The sequence below is a fragment of the Heteronotia binoei genome, chromosome 4 (assembly GCF_032191835.1).
Source record: "Heteronotia binoei isolate CCM8104 ecotype False Entrance Well chromosome 4, APGP_CSIRO_Hbin_v1, whole genome shotgun sequence".
Taxonomy (NCBI): domain Eukaryota; kingdom Metazoa; phylum Chordata; class Lepidosauria; order Squamata; family Gekkonidae; genus Heteronotia; species Heteronotia binoei.
In genome coordinates this window covers 86,114,247-86,134,198 of record NC_083226.1, presented here as the reverse complement: position 1 = coordinate 86,134,198, position 19,952 = coordinate 86,114,247, and the positions used below count along the sequence as shown (strand labels likewise).

Sequence of the window (19,952 nt, the reverse complement as noted above, 5' to 3'; positions counted from 1 at the left end):
AGCAAACCACTACCGCCAATCGGAAGATCCAGACCCTGAAACAGGGTAGAGACTCGGTTTCCCAGTACTCCACCAAGTTCAACCTCCTGGCCCAAGACCTGGCCTGGAACGAGGCTGCCCTCATGGACCAGTATACGAAGGGGTTGGTGGATGAAGTCTTTGATGAGCTGGCACGAATAGACCGACCGGCCACACTGCAAGGCTTAATCATGCTGTGTCTCCGCATCAATGGCCGCCTGGAAAGCCAAGTGCAAAGCAGCGCCAGTCCCTCACAGCTGTCCCACCACCCAGCAACGGTGACAAACCCAATGCCCACCAGCCCCAGGACTGATGACCCCAAACCCATGCAACTAGGGGCTGCATGGCCACATCTCACCCCCAAGGAAAGAGCACGGCACCTCTCACAGAATCTCTGCCTGTACTATGGAGGGATGGGGCAATTCTCCAGCTGCGTCACCAAGTGCACCCAGCCCAGCACCACACCACCACCGCCAGCAAAAGATCAGCCCCAAGTGTTAGTGGACCCCCCAATTTGAGGCACCTAGCCAGGTCCCCTGAACCTAAGCTACCAGCCAGAGCCCGTTCCTCATACCTGTCACACTTGGCTTGCCGGACAGGCGCTGGCTGTTTGTCTATGCCATGGTCGACTCTGCGGCCGCCCTCTGGGTTTTTTTGTCCGGGTCAGAAGCCTGGGAGTTCTACTGGAGGCTTCATTATCAATGGAGGCCCAGATAGCAGCCGCGGCCAAGTCAGCCTTTGTTCATCTTAGGCGGGCGAGGCAGTTGGCCCCCTTCCTGGAGCGTCGGGAACTGGCAACAGTGATCCACGCAACGGTCACCTCGAGACTGGATTACTGTAATGCCCTCTACATGGGGCTGCCTTTGTGCCGAACCCGGAAGCTGCAGCTAGTGCAGAACACGGCTGCCCGACTGTTGCTGGGGCTTCCAAAGCGGGAGCACATACAGCCGGGGCTGCGTGAACTGCACTGACTGCCAGTTATATACCGGATTTGCTACAAAGTGCTGGTTATTACCTTTAAAGCCCTATATGGCTGAGGACCTGCCTACCTTAGGGACCGCCTCTCCCCGTATGAACCCCAGAGAGCACTGAGGTCGGCAGGGAAGAACCTGCTGACTATCCCCGGGCCAAAGGAGGTAAGACTCCAGAGCACCCGTACTCGGGCTTTCTCAGCTATGGCCCCACAGCTGTGGAATCAGCTCCCAGAGGAAATGCAGGCCCTGCGGGACTTTGAACAGTTCCGCAGGGCCTGCAAAACCATCTTGTTCCAAGCGGCCTTCACCAGCTGAAACTACTAAACTGCCAAATAAATTTGCCAGCGGAATAGCACTAAATGTATTAATGTTTTTAGAATGTTTTTAGAATTTTAATGGATTTTAATTAATTATAGTTAAATGCTATTTACTGTATAATGTATACACTGAGTTTTGCTGTTAGCCGCCCTCAGCCGCTTGGTCGGGGAGGGCAGGATACAAATAAAATGTGACTGTGACTGATATGACTGATATGGCCTTTGTAAAACAGCACCAGATCCCAGTGCAGGACAAAAAACCCCTGACCCTGGTCAAAGCCATCGACGGGCACCTCCTCTGCTCTGGTCTAGTGACCCAGGAGACCCGCCCAGTAATGCTCCAGATCCAACACCATCACGAGCAAGTTCAATTCGATGTGGCTCGCATGCCCTGCTTTCCTCTCATTTTGGGACTCTCCTAGCTCATGAACACAACCCTCTCGTGGACTGGGCACAGGGGAAGCTGCACTTCAAGGACCCTTGCCCTCACCAGGCCTGGCCAGCCATCCTGGCTGCCACTGCCCTGGCTGCTGGTTCCTTACTTCCCCCGGCCTACATGTACTTTGCTGACGTATTCAAGGAAAAGAGGGCCGACTAGCTTCCTCCATACCAGCCTTATGACTGGCCATCGATTTGGTGCCAGGGGCACCCCTGCCCATGGGGTGGCTCTACCCAATGTCCGAACCAGAACTAGCAGACCTGTGGGACTTCCTCACCAAAAATCTGGAGTGGGATTTTATCCAGCCATCCATGTCCCTGATGTCCACCCCTGTTCTCTTTGTCAAAAAAAGGGCACTGAGCTCCGTCCTTGCAATGACTACTGAGACCTGAACAAAATCACCATCCGGGACCGCTACCCATTGCCACTGATCCTGGAACTACTGGATCGCCTCAAGGGGGCCCAAATCTATACCAAGCTGGACCTCCGGGGCACATACAATTTGGTGCGGATCCGTGCAGGAGACGAGTGGAAGACAGCTTTCCGGACCTGCTATGGCCAATATGAGTACCTCGTGATGCCATTTGGCCTGACCAGTGCTCCCGCCATCTTCCAAAGGTTGATGAACAACATCTTCCACGACCTGCTAGACTGCTTTGTAATTATTTATTTAGATGACATTTTAATCTACTCTCAAAGCCCTGCCCAGCACGCAGGGCACGTCCGCCAGGTCCTGCAACGCCTGCGAGACCATGTTCTCCAGTGGTCCCAGGAGTGGGCCAGTCCTCACTCTTGGGATCGATTGCAGGGCTTAACAAACTTGACCCGAAGGGGAAGTGCTTGATCCTCAGAAGTCAGTTTGTTTAGCCCTGCCATCGAAGCAGGACGTGCTATCAGAGCCCCTTTGAGGCTCTTGACCCGATTAAAAAAAAAAAGAAAACGCACAGAAGAAAGGAAACAGAAACTTACTGGTGTTCAGTGGCAAAGGAAAGCTCCTTGCATGGGAGAAAAACTGCGCCGCTGCTTTTTCTAGGGAGGAGGGATTTTTCCCTCCCGCGTCTGGGCGAAAGTGCTTGAATAGCCTCAGGGAAGAGGCACGCGCACGTGCCCTGTTCATCCTGACTTCTCATCGGCCCAGACGGACGTGCAAGGATCGTGGGTCGGTTTCCCCTTCCAGCTTTCCACAAAGGCACCCTGGCAACCCCGGGGGTCTAGGGAGCAACAGTTAAAAAGGGAAAGAAGAACGGGGGACTGGAGAAAGGGAGAGGACTCGTGCTTTGCACGCTGCCCTCCCGGAGCGCCGATGACAGCACGTCTGGCGCGATCGCTTCCAGCTTCAGTAAGCCTTAATGGAGCGCCGCAGGGGATGGTAAGGGATTAGAGGGGGTCTCCAGACCTAGCCCGATGTCCCTTCTCTCGGCACTGACTTCTGATTCCAGTTTGCGATGTTGCTTTGGTGACTTGGCTCCTGCTTGACTTCCTGGACTTTGACCTTGGACTGGCTTTGGACTCCCGCCTGCACCCTGAGAACATGACACCCACCAGCAAATGGCCCTTGTCTGCTTCCTTTGGTCACCATTTTTCTGTTTATCTGTGCAGTGCAGCCAAGCCAAGCAACCTCTTGTTCTTTCTCTCTTCCCCCTCCCTTTTCCCCAAGGGAGGAAGGAGGATCCTCAGCCTATGGAAAGGCTCGGCTCTGTATCTCTGCTGTGTGACTGATAGAGCCTGGCTCTCTTAATCAAACAGCAAAGCTACAGAGCCAAACTCCTCCAATGGCTAAGGCTTCTCCTCCTCCCTTAGGGAAGAGGGAGGGGAAAGAGGGATAGAGCAAGAGGTTTCTTTGCTTAGCTGCCTCAGTCCCACTGGAGAAATGCAAAAAACACCTCAAAGACTTTTAATACAGTTTTATTTAAGGTATGATCTTTTTGCATTGCTATTCTCTCTCTCTCTCTCTCTCTCATATTAAGCTGGTTCTCAGGGCTCTCCTGCGTGCAACTGGTTTCCCTCCTGCTTTTCACTGTATTCACACACACACACCCCAATCCAGTTTCTCAATGGGAAAGCAATGGGAACTATTTAAATGAGGAATAACCACAATCCAGTGAGGTGGATTAGTTTTAGAGTGTGTGTCCAGCACATTTGCTGTGTAGACTTGGAATTTTGAACCTAGACTTCCCAGTAATAGGCTGATAGTGAACACTATACACAGCTATCTCTTCATTCTTGCACTGCCTCATAGCAGTTGTAATTATTTTTCTGTGGAAGATTATAGTTTTACAGATAAACACATAGTCCTCAGTGTATGTTATGGTGCCTTCACATGTTCTTGATCAGCACACAAAGCAACATGTACAAAAGCTCACAATGTCCAGCCATTTCCTGTTTTCTCTTGGGTCTTAAGGCACAGAGCATTTACCATGAGATTTCTGTAGTGAATATCAATACATCAAAAGTAGGCTTGCAATTTACAGATTAACTCCTTAACAGCATAGTCAGAATTGCTACAGCACAGACATTTTCTTCAGATTTTGATGCAATAATTCAGAGCAAGAGGTATTAGTTATCAAAGACTGTTAAACAAAATATTGCAAACATGTTAATGTTTAAGCATGTTTTAAGTAAAAACCCTTTAGTCGTGTTTGTCTGTGCCCTATAAAGTTTATATCTCTGCTACCTGGCATTACATTTTATGACACACATGGCCCAGCCCAGCAACATTTAATTTATGTCAGATCCGACCCACATAACAAATGGGTTTGACACCCCTGACTGCTAGGGTATCTGTTTGAAAATATGGACTATTAGGTTTGGTATTGGAGGGGGAGTCCGTTAAAAGGAGGAAATTCCTTAAATCTCTAGAAGGCAGTTTGCTCCCTGAAACTTGTAATTGTAGATCTTCCAAAATAGCAGAACATGTTAATGTGTTGTTTGTCAAAAGGTTCTGTTTCTTCAGTGCTGTGTTGTTAATGTACATATGCTTTTTAGAGGGTTGAATATATCATAAATATCATTCACATTTCACTAGCAAGCAGATTTGAGTGCTTTGCATTTAAACATATGTTCTGCTCTCTGCCTTGCTTTCCACTTATTCTGTGTCTGTGGAAAGAATGCTACAAAATCTAGATCTATTATGTGTCCATTAAAATAGTGTCTTACTGAATGATATACCATGCAGTACATTTCAGACCTTTGTAACTCAAAACAGATTTATTAGTACACTTTTGCTGTGACAAATGTAAGCACAAAAATATTTTAAACCCCATAAATTAGTTTCAGCTGAACAATATCACCACCGTTGTAAATGTCATCTATTCAAAGCCTTGGGAGTCAATTATTCAAATATGAAACATTTTTTAAAATTCTTAATGTATCATTTGTACTCTTTCTCCAGAGAAAGTTATTGTTAAAGAATTCATTGCAGGGGGATGACAAGTTCTGAAAACTTACATGTTTGACTTAGATTAACCTAACATATTTTCTAGCATAGGCTTTAGGTTGTTTTGTTAATATCTCTGTAATGCAAAACTGAAACATATCCTCCATAGCTTCCACAAATGAAAATAGAACTGTGCCTCTAACACCTCCATTCTAATATTTAAAAAATCACTATGCAAGCTCCGCTCTTTACTAAAAGATCAGTATGCCTTCTAGGGTTACCATCTTCCAGGTGCTAGATGGAGATCTTCTGCTATTTGCAACTGATCTACAAGTGACAGAGATCAGTTCACCTGGAGAAAAATGGCTGCTTTAGAGTTTGGACTGGATGACACTGAGGTCCTTCCCCTCACCAAACTCCACCCTCTTTAGACTCCACCCCCAATATCTCTACATATTTCTCAACCTGGAGCTGGCAATCCTAGTGTTCCCCACCATCTATACTGTAATACATTGTTAAAACTCCTCCACAACTGCCTGTGATATGTTGTATACATTTACTTGACAATGCCCTGGCCCACATCAGTTTAAAAACCAAGAAAATGCATGGTATTTTGATCTAAAAAACGTATTAGGAAAACATAATTATCCTGTAATCTGAACTGCTTTTTCTTAAAAAAGAGCAGGCTTGCAGATGGAATCATTGCCACTGTCACCTGTCTTGTGCAGTCTTTGAAAAACACTGGTGAGGTTTGGGTGGGGGAGACTGTGAAATTTGGTGGGAGGAAGCAGTAGTGTTACACCTCAACTAACTTTTTATTGGGGAATATTAATATTTCTTAGCTCAAAATGGTGAGTATATGAGAGATGAGGTGAGCAGAGATCTCTGTCAATGTCTATGGAGATAGACCACTGAAAATCCTTTGGTTAATAATGGATTTTATTATAAGTATAGGGTTTCAAATAGTTACATCCCAATCAAACAATTTCAAGCATACAAAAGGAATACAGAGATTAGCTGAATAAGCATGGATGGGGGAAGGTGATACAATACCTAGATCTTGCAGGGTAGGCTCAGTCAGAGGAAATGCAAGGCCTCTGGAGGGAGATTTCTCTTGAGAAGAAGGGGGGTTGAGGGTAGGAAGGAATGGAGGCGAGGATGAACTCCCTTTTCTTTCCTTCTCTTTCCTTTTTTTTTCTTCTCTAACCTGACAGGTGGGGTTGCCTGTTTTCTAGGGTAAATTACGTCACATCAAGCAATTCAGTTACTCAATGAGGAGGCAGAGTGTCACACCAATGGAAAATCGGGGTGTCATATGGGGAATATCCAATCAGAAGTCATTGTGTCATACATCCATACCCCAACATAGGAATTTTAATTACACTGGCCAAATGACTTTTTATGGCCCTGTTTTCCCAAACTGATTCCTTTGAAGCTCCCCAAAAGTGATAGATTTTTCCCTTGTGTCAGACATGGATAGGCATCCATCAAGTATTCAGGAGACTGGTTGACTTTGATAGCCTTCACAGTGATTAAAGAAAAATAGAAACTTTGTTAAAAGTCAGAAATGTGAGATCAGTTTGCAGTTATACCACACATTTACAACAAGATGAGCACTTAACCTTTAACCTTTGTGTTTCTGCTGTCTTGCCCTGAAGAATAACAGAACATATATATACATTCATTTATTTGTGTTGCAAAGTCCCTGGTCCCCCTTATTTCTTTATGCTTTGATAACAGGACTTAAAAGGTTGCCAAAAGAGTGAAGGAATTTTTTTTAATACAGCTCTGCCCACCATTTGTCCCTCTCTGGGCCTGGAATTCTTCATTTCCAGGAGCAGAAAGACGGATGCTTCTCAACTGTTCAGCATTTGGCCACCATGCCCAGCCTGTGAATCAGACTTGACATCATTCCAGCCTGCCTGGGGCTGAGAAGGAATTGGATTTTTCTCCCTTATGTGCAAGACCATTCCAATTCAAATGGGCATTGCTGTGTCATATTAATATTCTAGGGTTACATTGCAATATCACATTCCAGGGGTGCATGGCTTGGGAATCAGTACAGGGGTGTCTTTCTATATATCAGTAGGAAGGCGGGAACTGGCAGAATTTTCCATCCCCTGCTCCTCTATGTGTAATATATGCTAGTTGCCATCTGTGCGTGGAGTGGCAAATACTTTGGGTTGAGCAGTCAGATTTGGCATGTTCCTGAGAAAAGTGGGGCTAGTTGATTTCAAGATACATGCCGGACTTTGTGTGCTGCATAAACCTGTTGGTGCAAACTCCAGACTTCACAGGATGAATACAGAAATGTCTTCAAGTGGAGCAAAAATCCATAAAACCTGTTCCCTCATTTTCTGCTTATTTCTTTATGCTGCAGCCCCACCTTACCTCTCACAGTGTGACTCTCTAAAAGGTACAAGAGGTTGTGCTGGAAAGATGAAAGCAGCAGATATTAAGATCCAATGCAGGGGTATCAAACATGTGGCCTGGGGGCCAAATCAGTTCCCCGGAGGGTTCCTATCAGGCTCCCATGCAACTGGCTGTCATCTGCTTCCTTCTTCCTTTCACCATTTGTATAAATAGAGAGTTGCCCCAAAAGACCAGCACAACCACGTTTAACTTTAAAAGGGGTAAATTCTCTGAGATGAGGAGGCATTATTATTATTAATTATTATTATTAATTATTATTAATTATTATTATTATTTATGTAACTTTTAAACTGTATTTTAACTGTATTTTTTATGAATTGTATAACTGATCATGGTATACCATGTCCTGTTAGCCGCCCTGAGCCTGCTCTGGTGGGGAGGGCGGGATACAAATAAAAATTATTATTATTATTATTATTATTATTATTATTATTATTATTATTATTATTATTATTATTATTATTATTATGTGGAGAGGAAACTGAAAGGAAAGGTAAATACAGTCAAAACCCTTGGGGAAGCTTGGAGGCTATTTAAAACTACAATCCTAGAAGCTCAGATAAAATATATACCACAAGTTAGGAAAGGCACAAACAGGTATAAGAAAAGGCCTGCATAGTTAAAAAAAAAAATAATGGAAGCTGTAAAAGGTAAGAAGGATTCCTTTAAGCGGTGGAAAGCTAGTCCAAGTGAGATTAATAAAAGGGAACACAGGCTGTAGCAAATCAAATGCAAGATTGTGATCAGGCAGGCAAAAAGGGACTATGAGGAGCATATTGCAAAAAACATAAAAACCAACAATAAAGATTTCTTCAAATATATAAGAAGCAGGAAACCAGCCAGGGAGGCAGTGGGGCCCTTTGATGACCAAGGGGTCAAAGGATTACTGAAGGAGGATAGGGAAATGGCTGAGAAGCTGAATGCATTTTTTGCCTCCATCTTCACTGTGGAAGATGAGAAGTGTTTGCCTGCTCCAGAACCACTAATTTTGGAAGGGGTGTTGAAAGACCTGAGTCAGATTGAGGTGACAAGAGATGAGGTGACAAACATGTGGACAAAGGAGACCTGATAGATATTGTTTACCTTGACTTCAAGAAAGCTTTTGATAAAGTTCCTCATCAAAGGCTCCTTAGTAAGCTCGAGGGTCATGGAATAAAAGGACAGGTCCTCTTGTGGATCAAAAACTAGCTAATTAATAGGAAGCAGAGAGTGAGTATAAATAGGCAGTCTTCGCAGTGGGGTGCCGTAGGGCTCAGTACTGGGTCCCATGCTCTTTAACTTGTTCATAAATGATTTGGAGTTGAGAGTAAGCAGTGAAGTGGCCAAGTTTGCAGATGACACTAAATTGTTCAGGGTGGTGAGAACCAGAGAGGATTGTGAGGAACTCCAAAGGGATCTGTTGAGGCTGGGTGAGTGGGCGTCAACGTGGCAGATGAGGTTCAATGTGGCCAAGTGCAAAGTAATGCACATTGGGGCCAAGAATCCCAGCTACAAATACAAGTTGATGGGGTGTGAACTGGCAGAGACTGACCAAGAGAGAGATCTTGGGGTCATGGTAGATAGCTCACTGAAAATGTCAAGACAGTGTGCAATTGCATTAAAAAAGGCCAACGCCATGCTGGGAATTATTAGGAAGGGAACTGAAAACAAATTAGCCAGTATCATAATGCCCCTGTATAAATCAATGGTGCGGTCTCATTTGGAATACTGTGTGCAATTCTGGTCACCGCACCTTAAAAAGGATATTATAGCATTGGAAAAAGTGCAGAAAAGGGCAACTAGAATGGTTAAAGGTTTGGAACACTTTCCCTATGAAGAAAGGTTAAAACGCTTGGGGCTCTTTAGCTTGGAGAAACGTCGACTGCGGGCTGATATGATAGAGGTTTACAAGATTATGCATGGGATGGAGAAGGTAGAGAAATAAGTACTTTTCTCCCTTTCTCACAATACAAGAACTTCAAGCATAACCAGCTTCAAGAGGGGGTTAGATAAAAATATGGAGCAGAGGTCCATCAGTGGCTATTAGCTACAGTGTGTATATATATGTTTGTGTGTATATGTATATATATAATTTTTTTGGCCACTGTGTGACACAGAGTGTTGGACTGGATGGGCCATTGGCCTGATCCAACATGGCTTCTCTTATGTTCTTATGTTATCTTGCTTCCTTCTGAATCACAACTTGCTTTGCCAGGTTTGCTCAATAGCACAGGAATTACAGAGCGAAGCCTCTTTTTCTCCATTGACTGAGGCTCCTTCTTTGGGGAGGAGGGGAGAGGGATAGCTTGCTTTGCCAGGGTCTCTCAATTGTACAGCAGAGCTACTGAGCCAAGTCTCTCTTCTTTCTGTTGGCTGAGGCTCCTCCCCCTCATGGTCCTCTCAAGAAGGAAGGAAAGAGCCAGAGCTTCCTTTGCCCCGTTCCCTGGATCCCATGGGAGAAAGCAAAGAGAAAGCACCTTTAAGACCAATGAGTGCTAATGTTTTAAGCATGTTTTAAGGTGTTTTTTCTAAAAAAAAACCCCAACTTTAATTTTTTTTGTCTGAGTGCTTTATAAAGTTTATATCTCTGCTACCTAATCTTAAATAGGTGCACACATGGCTGGCCTGGCCTGACAAGGTCTCATTTATGTCAGATTCGGCCCTCATAACAAATGAGTTTGATACCCCTGATCTAATGTATAGACAGCCGTTCAGCACGCAGCTCAGCAGTTGTCCAGTATCAAATGCCAGACATTCAGTGCATGGTAGGTTATTTTTCATGTACATGCATTGGCATGGATGAGAGACCAGAAGCATTCATCTGCCCTCTTGAGTGATTTAACTTCTAAAGACCATAGGGCAAGTGCTCAGTCCTGAAGAATGATAGTGCTAGCACCTTACATTAACAAAATTTGATAAGGCATTCCAAAAGTCTCATAAATAATTTCAGAGTGTGGCTGTGTTGGTCTGCAGTAAGCAGTTAAATCTGAGTCCAGGAGCACCTTGGAGACCAACAATATTTTGGGAGGCATAAGCTTTTGAGAGTTAAGCGTTCCCCGTATTTAATAAAGGGAGTTCTATACCCCACAAATCTTGAAGGTGCTGCTGCACTTGAATCTAGCTATAAATAGGGGAGTGTCCATAGTAACATTTGGGAAAAGCTGAAAGCATATTTAATGTATGCTTGAATGTAACGTCTGCACTAACATCTGGGCATGCACATATGGTTCATATTGAACTGCTTTGAAAAGGAGCTGGCTTCCCTTCTACTGCTTAAAAAACTTATGTTCATCACAGGAGTCTGAAGCTAGCAGTGGTTGCCTTAATAACTTGTTTCTCTTATTGGCCCCACTCTTTGCTACTCATGGCCATTTTGGTTTGCAGAAAGTGATGCATATGGTTATATGTGTGCCTGCTATCACATGATTTATACTGTAACTTAAATCATGCATCATCAGGAACTTTTCAGCAAACTCAACAATCCAAAATGTATGCAACAGGAGGATCAAGAAAACACACACTACATTTTGGAACATGGGAAGAAGCAGATAACAATAGGCAGAAGGAAGCCAAAACAAACTTAAATTACCCACAGTGCAAATGTGTTCCTAATTCAGAGCCTTTTGTGGCCTGGAGATGGGAGAGCAAGCTCTTCGGTCTGGGGTCAGGCTTTGCCTTGATTGGAAGCAGAGGAGCTCATTGCTGCTACAAAGTTTAAAATATTAATACTAAAACTATTGTTTGTTCTTTCTAGTATTCTATTAACCTTTCCAACAGAAATATCTATGGCAGCAAAAAAGGAAAAACCATTGCAAATGAATTCCAGCTGGGGATATTTTAGGGAAATGTTTTTAGTGTATATCTTTGCTATTCACATCTGTAAATGCCATAAATAGTGTAAGAGCATTTAGTTAAACTGTCTCTGATGATGCTTATGACAGTTTTTCATTTCAACTTGAACACAGATGGTGTGAAGTCACTTCTTAGCTTGTCTTAGAACTGAAACTGAACAAGCCCCTCCCGTGTCTGCTATTGTTAGTACAATTGCAGTGCTCTGACTTCTTGGGCTAATAGATTATAGAAATCAGGTTCCTTTTGTGGATGTGAAAAACAAATGAACTTATCAAATGGAAATTTAAAAATTACGATTATGTACACGGCAATTGTCTTACAGAAATGTTCTTGTACTGCACTAAAGTTCTGGTTGTTGTAACTTGATTGTGTTAAGGACTCTATTGTGTATTTTGAACAATCCATTGGGAACAAAGCCAGCAGCATAACAATTATTTAAAATAATTCCATGTTCTGTGTTTTTAAAAATTGTGTGGTACTGTCTATTTTTCAAAAAACTTGTGTGGACTAATCTTGTTAGGAATGATTTGGAGTTGGATTCAGACCAAATTTGCAATGTCCTGTTGAATCCCACCACCACCACCAAGTGTTCTTCAGGGTCCCTTGAGAGCAACATTCAGTGTAGGGGAGGAGTATGAAGATTTCAGAGCGATTGAAGGATTTAAACTACATGACACTTTTAAATTTGTAGTTATTTATTTCTCTACAAGTATTACTTGTTTATTCTTTGGCATACTTAATGATGTCTTAACAAATAAGAGGTAGAGAAGGTAAACCAGAACTTTCCCATATGAACATATTTTGAGCACGAGGACGCCAATCAAAATCACTAGCATTCCTGTCACTTAAACTTTGTCACAGTCTAATAAAAGCACATTTTGTTGTGAGGAATTCTGATCAAATGATATCAAATAAAAATACACCTCAAGAGTACAGAATTATGTTAGGGTGTTTTTGTTGTTGTTAGTGTGACTGTTGATACTAACCTGGCACTTGGAGACCTGTGTACATGGGCAGAGTGTTCTAATTAAGAAATTGAAATCACATAGAAGCTGTTCAGAAATAAATATACATAGTAAGTTGAGTGTTCCAGCTCACCTTTGATCTTTTCTGACCTTTCTAGGTTACTTTTTGACCTTTTTGGAACCAGTAAACAATATCACCATAGTCCAGGGCCAGACAGCAATACTTCACTGTAAAGTAGCAGGTCATCCATCACCCAATGTCAGATGGTTGAAAAATGATGCACCAGTCGTTCAAGAACCAAGAAGGATCATCATAAGGAAAACAGACTATGGTTCCCGATTAAGAATCCAAGATCTTGACACAACCGACACTGGCTACTATCAATGTGTGGCTACTAATGGGATGAAAACAATAACTGCAACAGGAGTTCTTTTTGTAAGGCTGGGTGAGTCACTTTGTTTTAAAACATGGCTTTTATAAATACCTTTGTCGCTTTATAGACTCACTGCTACTTTTCACAATAGCAAAATGAGAAATTAATTCACTGGGTGTTTTTTTAAAGAAAATAAATTACAGCATGAAAGAAAATCAGTCAAGTCATTGCCTGAGGCTTCCTCCTCAGCACAAAATGTTTGAGTAGAACCTGATACCATTTATTGGTAATAAAAGAAAGTAGATACAGATGGAATGGTCTGTTGTAAATATGGAGTTCAGAGAACAGAATAAATGTGAAATAAGCCTTAGCCTAATGTACAGAAAGGCAAACTTTCATTACTTCACATTTCACAATACCACTTGAGCTTGTTCTGTTATCGCTACCCAGAGAATAAACAACTTTCCATATGGTATTTATAGGTTTAGTCCCTATCTTTGTAAGGTTACACATGGTATCTGATGTTGCAGGAACCTGCTATCTGCCCCAAATTAAGACCCAACTATTCTCTTCAAATTACAGTAATGTTGTAAACCTCTTTGGGCTCCTGAGGAGAAAAGTGGGTTATAAATATCCAAATAAAATAGAGGCATTCTCTATAGGACACATTTGACTGCTTTATTCCAGAAGATTAATTGCTTGTTCTTTAAAATTTAACATAAAGAAGATGAATCAATGGGAAGAAGAGATAATGTAGTAAAGTCCAGGTGTGCATATTTATGCCTAAATTCAATAAGGGTAGGGGGTTAAAAGGTAATATTATGAGAACAGGGGACAACATTGATGTGTTTGAGTACATGGGGAAACGAGCTACAGAAAAGGCTCAGTTTAATTACATGGTGGTAGGGAGGGAAAATGGCAGGGAAATTACAGTCTGAATGCAGAAGGTAATATGGTCAAGGAGACCTGTATAGAGGTTGGCTACATTAGTCAATATTAAATACATATTGGGACCCTCCATTGAAATTGATAGAGAATCTCTTGTATACATTGGAACTCTGGAATTGTAAGTGGTATCTGGAGATCAAAATATTAAACTACATAGTCCATTTTTACTTAACTTCAAATGGCACTGAACTATAATTATGCTATCCATTCTATTAGGGTTGCCAGATTAATGTTGGAAACTACCTGGAGACTTTGGGAGTGGATCTGGGAGAGGGTGGAGTTTGGGGAGGGGAGAGGCTTCAGCATGGTATAGTGTCATAGAGCAGCGGTGGCCAATGGTAGCTCTCCAGATGTTTTTTGCTTACAACTCCCATCAGCCCCAGCCAGTATGGCCAATGGCTGGGGCTGATGGGAGTTGTAGACAAAAAAACATCTGGAGAGCTACCATTGGCCACCCCAGGGAGCTGATCTCTGCTAGATCAGTTGTAAAAGTGGGAGATTGCCAGGCCCCACCAGGAGGCTACAATTCTACATTCTATACATATCTGATTTTATTATAATTATTGGCACTCTGTGTAAAATAATTAAGTAAACCACAGGACATTAATATCTATGTTTGTAACAAAAGGCCACACAACAGTGAATATTAGGCTTCCCAACCCCCTACCCCCCGTCCCAGTGGGGGAACCCCTGGTTAGGGGTGTGCATTCGGTTCGCCCGAACCGAATCAACCGCCAAATCACCCCTGATTTGGCTGTATACGGAATCGCAGACAGCCGATTCCAATTGGGGCCCATTATGCAGGAGCCAAGTATAGCACCCCGTATACTTCCGTATAAATATTTGGAAGTATACGGAAGTCAATGCAAAAGGCGGGAAAGGGGCTTCTGCAGCCTCAGGGGAGCTGGTTGCCTCCTTTCCCCGCCTCTCCCATAGCCTCCCTGGGATCGGGGGGGGGGGGAGGGGGAAGAGGAGCCCCAGCAGCCAATCCAAAGCATGCATTTGCAAAATGCATTGCAAATGCATGCTTTGAAGGGCTTTTGTGTAGCTGATCCTCCAGCCATCAGCAGCAATGTTGTTCTTTTGTCTGTGTGTGAGAGAGATTGTGCTGTACTGGCCCTTGGCCTCAGGCAGCTGCTGCTGCTCAGCCTTACCAGACTTGCTTGGAGTAAGAGAAGCCGTCTAAAAGGTAAGACAGTCTTGGGGTTCTTGTTTTTATTTTAGTTGGTAAAAGGACTTTTTAAGACTCAGAGTCCCTTTACTTGTCCACATTTGGGTGGTGGGTACTAGCTTATTTGGGGTTAGGGGGTTCTGCTGGGGTGGGGTTTTTTTTGCCAATTTGCCCATATCTTACTTTAGTGAGAGGACTTTTAAAAGTGCAGTGTCCTTTTACTTTTCCTGATTTGGGTGGCTTGGATTTCTTGGGGTTAGGGTGAAGGATTTTTTTTTTGGGGGGGGGGGGGACGGGTTGGCAAAGTTCCTGTATTGTTAAAAGTTAAGTTTTTTACTGTTTTAAAAGGATTCTGTGTTTGATTTGTTGCTGCTGTGTTGTGCCGCTATTCTTTTTCTCTTCTGGTTCTGGTTCTTGGGGGAGGTGCTGTTTGGCCTAATTTTCAATGTTTAAAAGGCCACTTTTTAAACAGTTGAGTTTCTTGGCCTTCTCCTGTTGTCCCTTTTCCTGGTTCTGGTTTTCTTTTTTGGGGGGGGGGGGAGCTGGCACCTGGGTGAGAGACCCAGAACCAGCAGGCTTGTTGTGCTTGGCCAGCTCTCCCCATGTTGTTTGGGGGCAGGGCTGGAGAGCTGGCATCTGTAGATTGTGTGTTCTGTGGCAGGGAAGCTGGCACCTGGGTGAGAGACCCAGAGCCAGCATGCTTGTTGTGGTTGGCCAGCTCTCCCCGTGTTGTTTGGGGCAGGGCTGGAGAGCTGGCATCTGGGTTTGCTGCAACCAGGCCCTTGAGAAGATTGTGTTTTGTGTGGCAGTGATGTTGGCAACTGGGTTTATATTGGTTCCAGCCTGCAGGGTTCATAGAGTAGATAGAGGGATGTAGTGTATTTGGGTCCTATAGAGATTCTCTGGTGTGAAGTTAGGTTTGGCTTTGGGTGCCCCAGGAATTGGACCCCCTGGTCCAATTTTTTTTTTTTTTGGCCTAGTGGGTTTTGTGTGGGACAGTGCCCTGAAGCTGCACAGCAGTTTGGGGAGCTCTCCTCAAAACCTCCTGCTCCCCAGAGCCACTTTTCCACGACAATTACAGTGAGGAAGTGACTCTAATTGTTTTTTTCTCACCATTGGGAGCAGTGTTCCTTTTGGGGTGCCCACAGATAGGTGCAGTCTTTTTGGGCTAGGAGGGTTTCATGCTGGGGAGTTCCCTGAAGCTGCCCTGCAGTTTTGGGGCCTCTCCCTCAAACCCCTCTCTGGCCAGAGCCACTTTCCCCACAGCAATTATAGTGGAGGAAGTGGCTAATTGGGCTTTCCCCATCATTGTTGGCAATGGGCCTTTTGGGGAGCCGAAAGACTGGGACCCCCTGGCCCAATCTTTCTGGGACTTGGGGGTTTTGTTGGGGAGATTCCCCTGCGGGTTCCCTGCAGTTTTTGGGGTTCTCCCTCAAATCCCCTGCCCCCGAGTAGCCTCTAATTATGCCCTATGTTGCCATTGATTTCAATGGCCCATAGGGTATAATGGTGGAATAGGGGCATCCTGTTTGGGTGCCCCTGAAATGAGATCCCCTGGCCCAATCTTTTTGGAACTTGGGGGGTTTGTAGAGGAGAGTCTCCTGCAGATCCCCTGCAAATTTGGGGTCTCTCCTTCGAACCCCCTCCCCTCCAGGTGGCTTCAAATACACCCTATCTGCCATTGATTTCAATGGCCCGTAGGGAATAATGGGGCCGTATATTCGGAAATAGCCGCGCATCTACCGCATATGCGGCTATTCCGACTACGGAATTCAGAAATATACGGGATTCCGAATTTCCCCCCCCGTGTACTTCCGAATCCCCCGCCTCTGTAGCCACCATGTGCCTTGGGATGTCTGCAGGTTTAGAAGCCTGCAAACACCTTCTTTTGAAAGTGTGTGCACCTTTAAATTTAATCAGGAAGTTAAAGCTGCATCAAGAGGGGCCAACAGCAGAGCTCCAGGTAAGACAGAGTGTGAAGCTCAGTCCCTGCTTGCTTTCGCTTTGCATAGGAACTAAAGCCAGTAAGTGTGCGTTGTGTGTGAGTGAGAGAGAGCTAGAACACAGTCTCTGTTTTATTTTTTTTATACATTTCAGACGTCTTTTATAGTAATTGTTTATGGGATGGAGGAAAACTCCATCTCTCTGTCTTTTCATTTGCCTTTGTTAAGTTAGTTGAAAATACTGCAGCTCCTGTGCCTAGAGCCCCAGTGAGATCACAAAGCGTGTGCTGGCAAACAAACTCTGGGTTAGGGTTTGTAGAATTGTAGTTTCGGGATCAAGTGCCGTGTTCTACTGGAGAAAGTTTTCCTTCCAGATGTTTTGTTCTCAGCTGCGGAGAACATCCTCAGTGGCGTTGCAGCCGGAGCAGGCGCTCAGACCTTCTTGGCTGCTGTGCATTGAGTGCTGTGCAAAACTCTGGGTTTTTTGGCTGCTTTGTTAGTGTGTGTTCACTTTCATTTACTGGAATTGCTGGGGACAAAAAATGAAGAGTATTCAGGGGAATTGCACTGCTGTATTTTTATTGTAGGGAATGGGGAAGTCTTCTGGCTCCACCCACAAAGTCCCCAGGTATTTTCTGAGTTGGACTTAGCAACCCTATGATATTATTAAAATTTTTGATGTGTCTATAGTTATATGGTTCAAAAAGAGACTGGTTATGAATTTAAAGTAACACTATCAGTTGAAGAGCTGGGGCTGAGTCATATCTGACAAAGGCTTTGACTCTTAATTAGGGTTGCCAGGTCCATCGGACCAGCAGGCAGGGGATGGGGGGTGAACTTACCAGGAACAGGGAGGGAAGAAGCTGGAGATAAATGTGACATGCCTACATCACCTGGAAGTGACATGGGCACATCTGGGACATTGGAGGCAATGCTCTGGTTTGTGAGAAACACCTCTGTGGTAGAATTACATAGAGTTTTGCCCCAAAACCAGAGCATCACTCCTCAACGTCACTGACATGCCTACATCTCTTCTGAGGGACATAGGCATGTTGTGTTTATTTCCAGTTTCTTGCCTGTTTGAGGGGGTAATTCCCCCTTGGTGGCAGTGGAGGGAAATGTCCAAAACTGGAGGACCCCCCCCCCCACCAGGGGGTTTGGCAGCCCTATTCTTGATAACTTACACCCCAAAATCTTACTTGATTGTAAGGTGCCGGACTCAAATTTAGCTATTCCACTGCAGATCAACACAGCTACCACCTTAAACTATCCATTGAAATATGGGTTGCATTTATTTTAGCAGCCAAAATATTGATTTATGCTTTTGAAAATAATAATTATGTGATGTAGCACAGGAAAAACAAAAGATCTCTTTGACAGAGGACAAATGTACTTCTGAAATATTTTATAATGCTTTTTTCAAGAGGCAAAACTTAATTTATTGTTTCTATGTTTGTAGGTCCAACACACAGCCCAAATCACAATTTTCAGTAAGTACTATTTAACAGTCATTTCTTGTATGTCTAAGGGATTTTTGAGGGGGGTTTTCTTCTTCAAAATATTGGATAATAGAATCACTAAAACATGCCTGAAATCAGTTCATATCTTTGCCAACCATTTAGTTAGATTGAAAATTTTCACTTTCAGAATGATTGCAAATCTTATCAAACATGGAGGTGTTTGTATTATGTGTGTTTGACAAAATTTCTATGCATTTCTTCCTCTTCTATGTATTATGCTTTAGAAGAACAATATAGCTTCATGTCATGATGGTTATGACTGTATGCATTGTCAGATTGTGTACATTCTCAGTATATTTCTGAGCAACAGCAGTTATAAGTTAATTGTACTGCATGTTAAATTTATATTCTTAGAGAGAGTCCGTATCAGTTATAAATAAAAGCCCAACCATGGTGGCAATTCTGAGGATTTTCATTCGTTGGATGTAGCCTGCACAGGATTGGCTCACACTGTCTCTGCTATGTCTTTGGCTGATTCTGTTCTCCCCCCCGACACACTGCCAGCTCCATCAGGCAAGAACTCCAGCAGAAGGCCACTGACCTTTGATGGAGACAGTTCTCTGCTGACAGGGAGCTTACTGATCAGTACTGCTTCTCCTCAGGGCCTGTTGTAGCAAGTCCAGGGTGGGGGAGTGAATGCCTTCACTTGGGAGGGATGACAGCAAGGCTGGGGGGAACTCACCCAGAGGCCTTTAGTTATATCTTTCCAGGTTGGTCGGAAATTCCTAAGGTATCACTACAGGCCTCTGAGAGAGGCCTTTTCTTCTGGGGAATCACTGTTGCCAATCTCCAGGTGAGGGCTGCAAAAGCTGACTGGGTGATTTCAAACCAGCCTAACCTGCCTCACGTGGTTGTGGTTGTTCAGATCAATGGGGGGAGAGGAGAGGAGAATGCTGTAAGCTGATGTAATGGCAGATGACTCCTCCCTATTAAACAGTCTGTCAGAGATAGACTGTCCATCTGAAACGTCTCACTAAAGGCCTCTGATGCAGAACTCATTGGGGCCACTCCTGACTATGGCTGCAAGTTCCAGGTTGGTGAGAAATTCCTGGAGATTCTGTGGTGGAGTTTGAGGAGGGCATAGGAGTTAAGGCTTCAGAGTGGGATCTGCCAGACACAGGTCCTTGCTGTGGAACCTGACTGAGTGATTTTGGACCAGTCACAGACTTCCAGCCTAAACCACGTCACATGGTTGTGAGAGGAGGAGGATGCAAGCTGCTTTTGTTCCCCCCCCCCCCCACACACACACACTGTGGAGAAAGACAGCTTATGTAGAGGCTGCAGGGAGGGAAAAGGAGATGGAAAGCTGAAGTCAGAGAAAGGAAGGGAAGGAGATAGGAGTGCCAACTCCAGGTTGGAAATCCATGGATATTTAAGGCATGGGGCCTGTAAAGGGTTGGGCCTGTGGAGAGATGGGACCTCAGACAAATAAAATGCAATTTCCTCCTAGGGAACCACTGGAGATCACTCAGATTTACAACTGCTCTATAGATAGCAGAGATAAGCTCCCCTTGAGTTGGGGGGAACTAAATGTCTTCACTTGGGTGGGTGGGAAGACAGCAAGGGTAGCGGCCACTTACCCAGAGCCTCCTTCTAGAGTCCGTTGTATTTTTTCTTCACAACAGGCCTTATTTCTAGTATAA

The 19,952-nt window shown here is 44.1% G+C and overlaps 1 protein-coding gene across 1 annotated transcript in view; it reads left to right on the top strand.

Annotated features, from left to right (window-relative positions):
* The window catches only part of ROR2 (receptor tyrosine kinase like orphan receptor 2), a 249,179-nt gene that overhangs the window by 182,323 nt on the left and 46,904 nt on the right, over positions 1-19,952 (top strand). The window contains exons 3-4 of the mRNA XM_060235501.1: positions 12,512-12,799; positions 18,249-18,279. Of these exons, the coding sequence (XP_060091484.1) occupies positions 12,512-12,799; positions 18,249-18,279 (319 nt within the window). The remainder of the gene's footprint in view (positions 1-12,511; positions 12,800-18,248; positions 18,280-19,952) is intronic.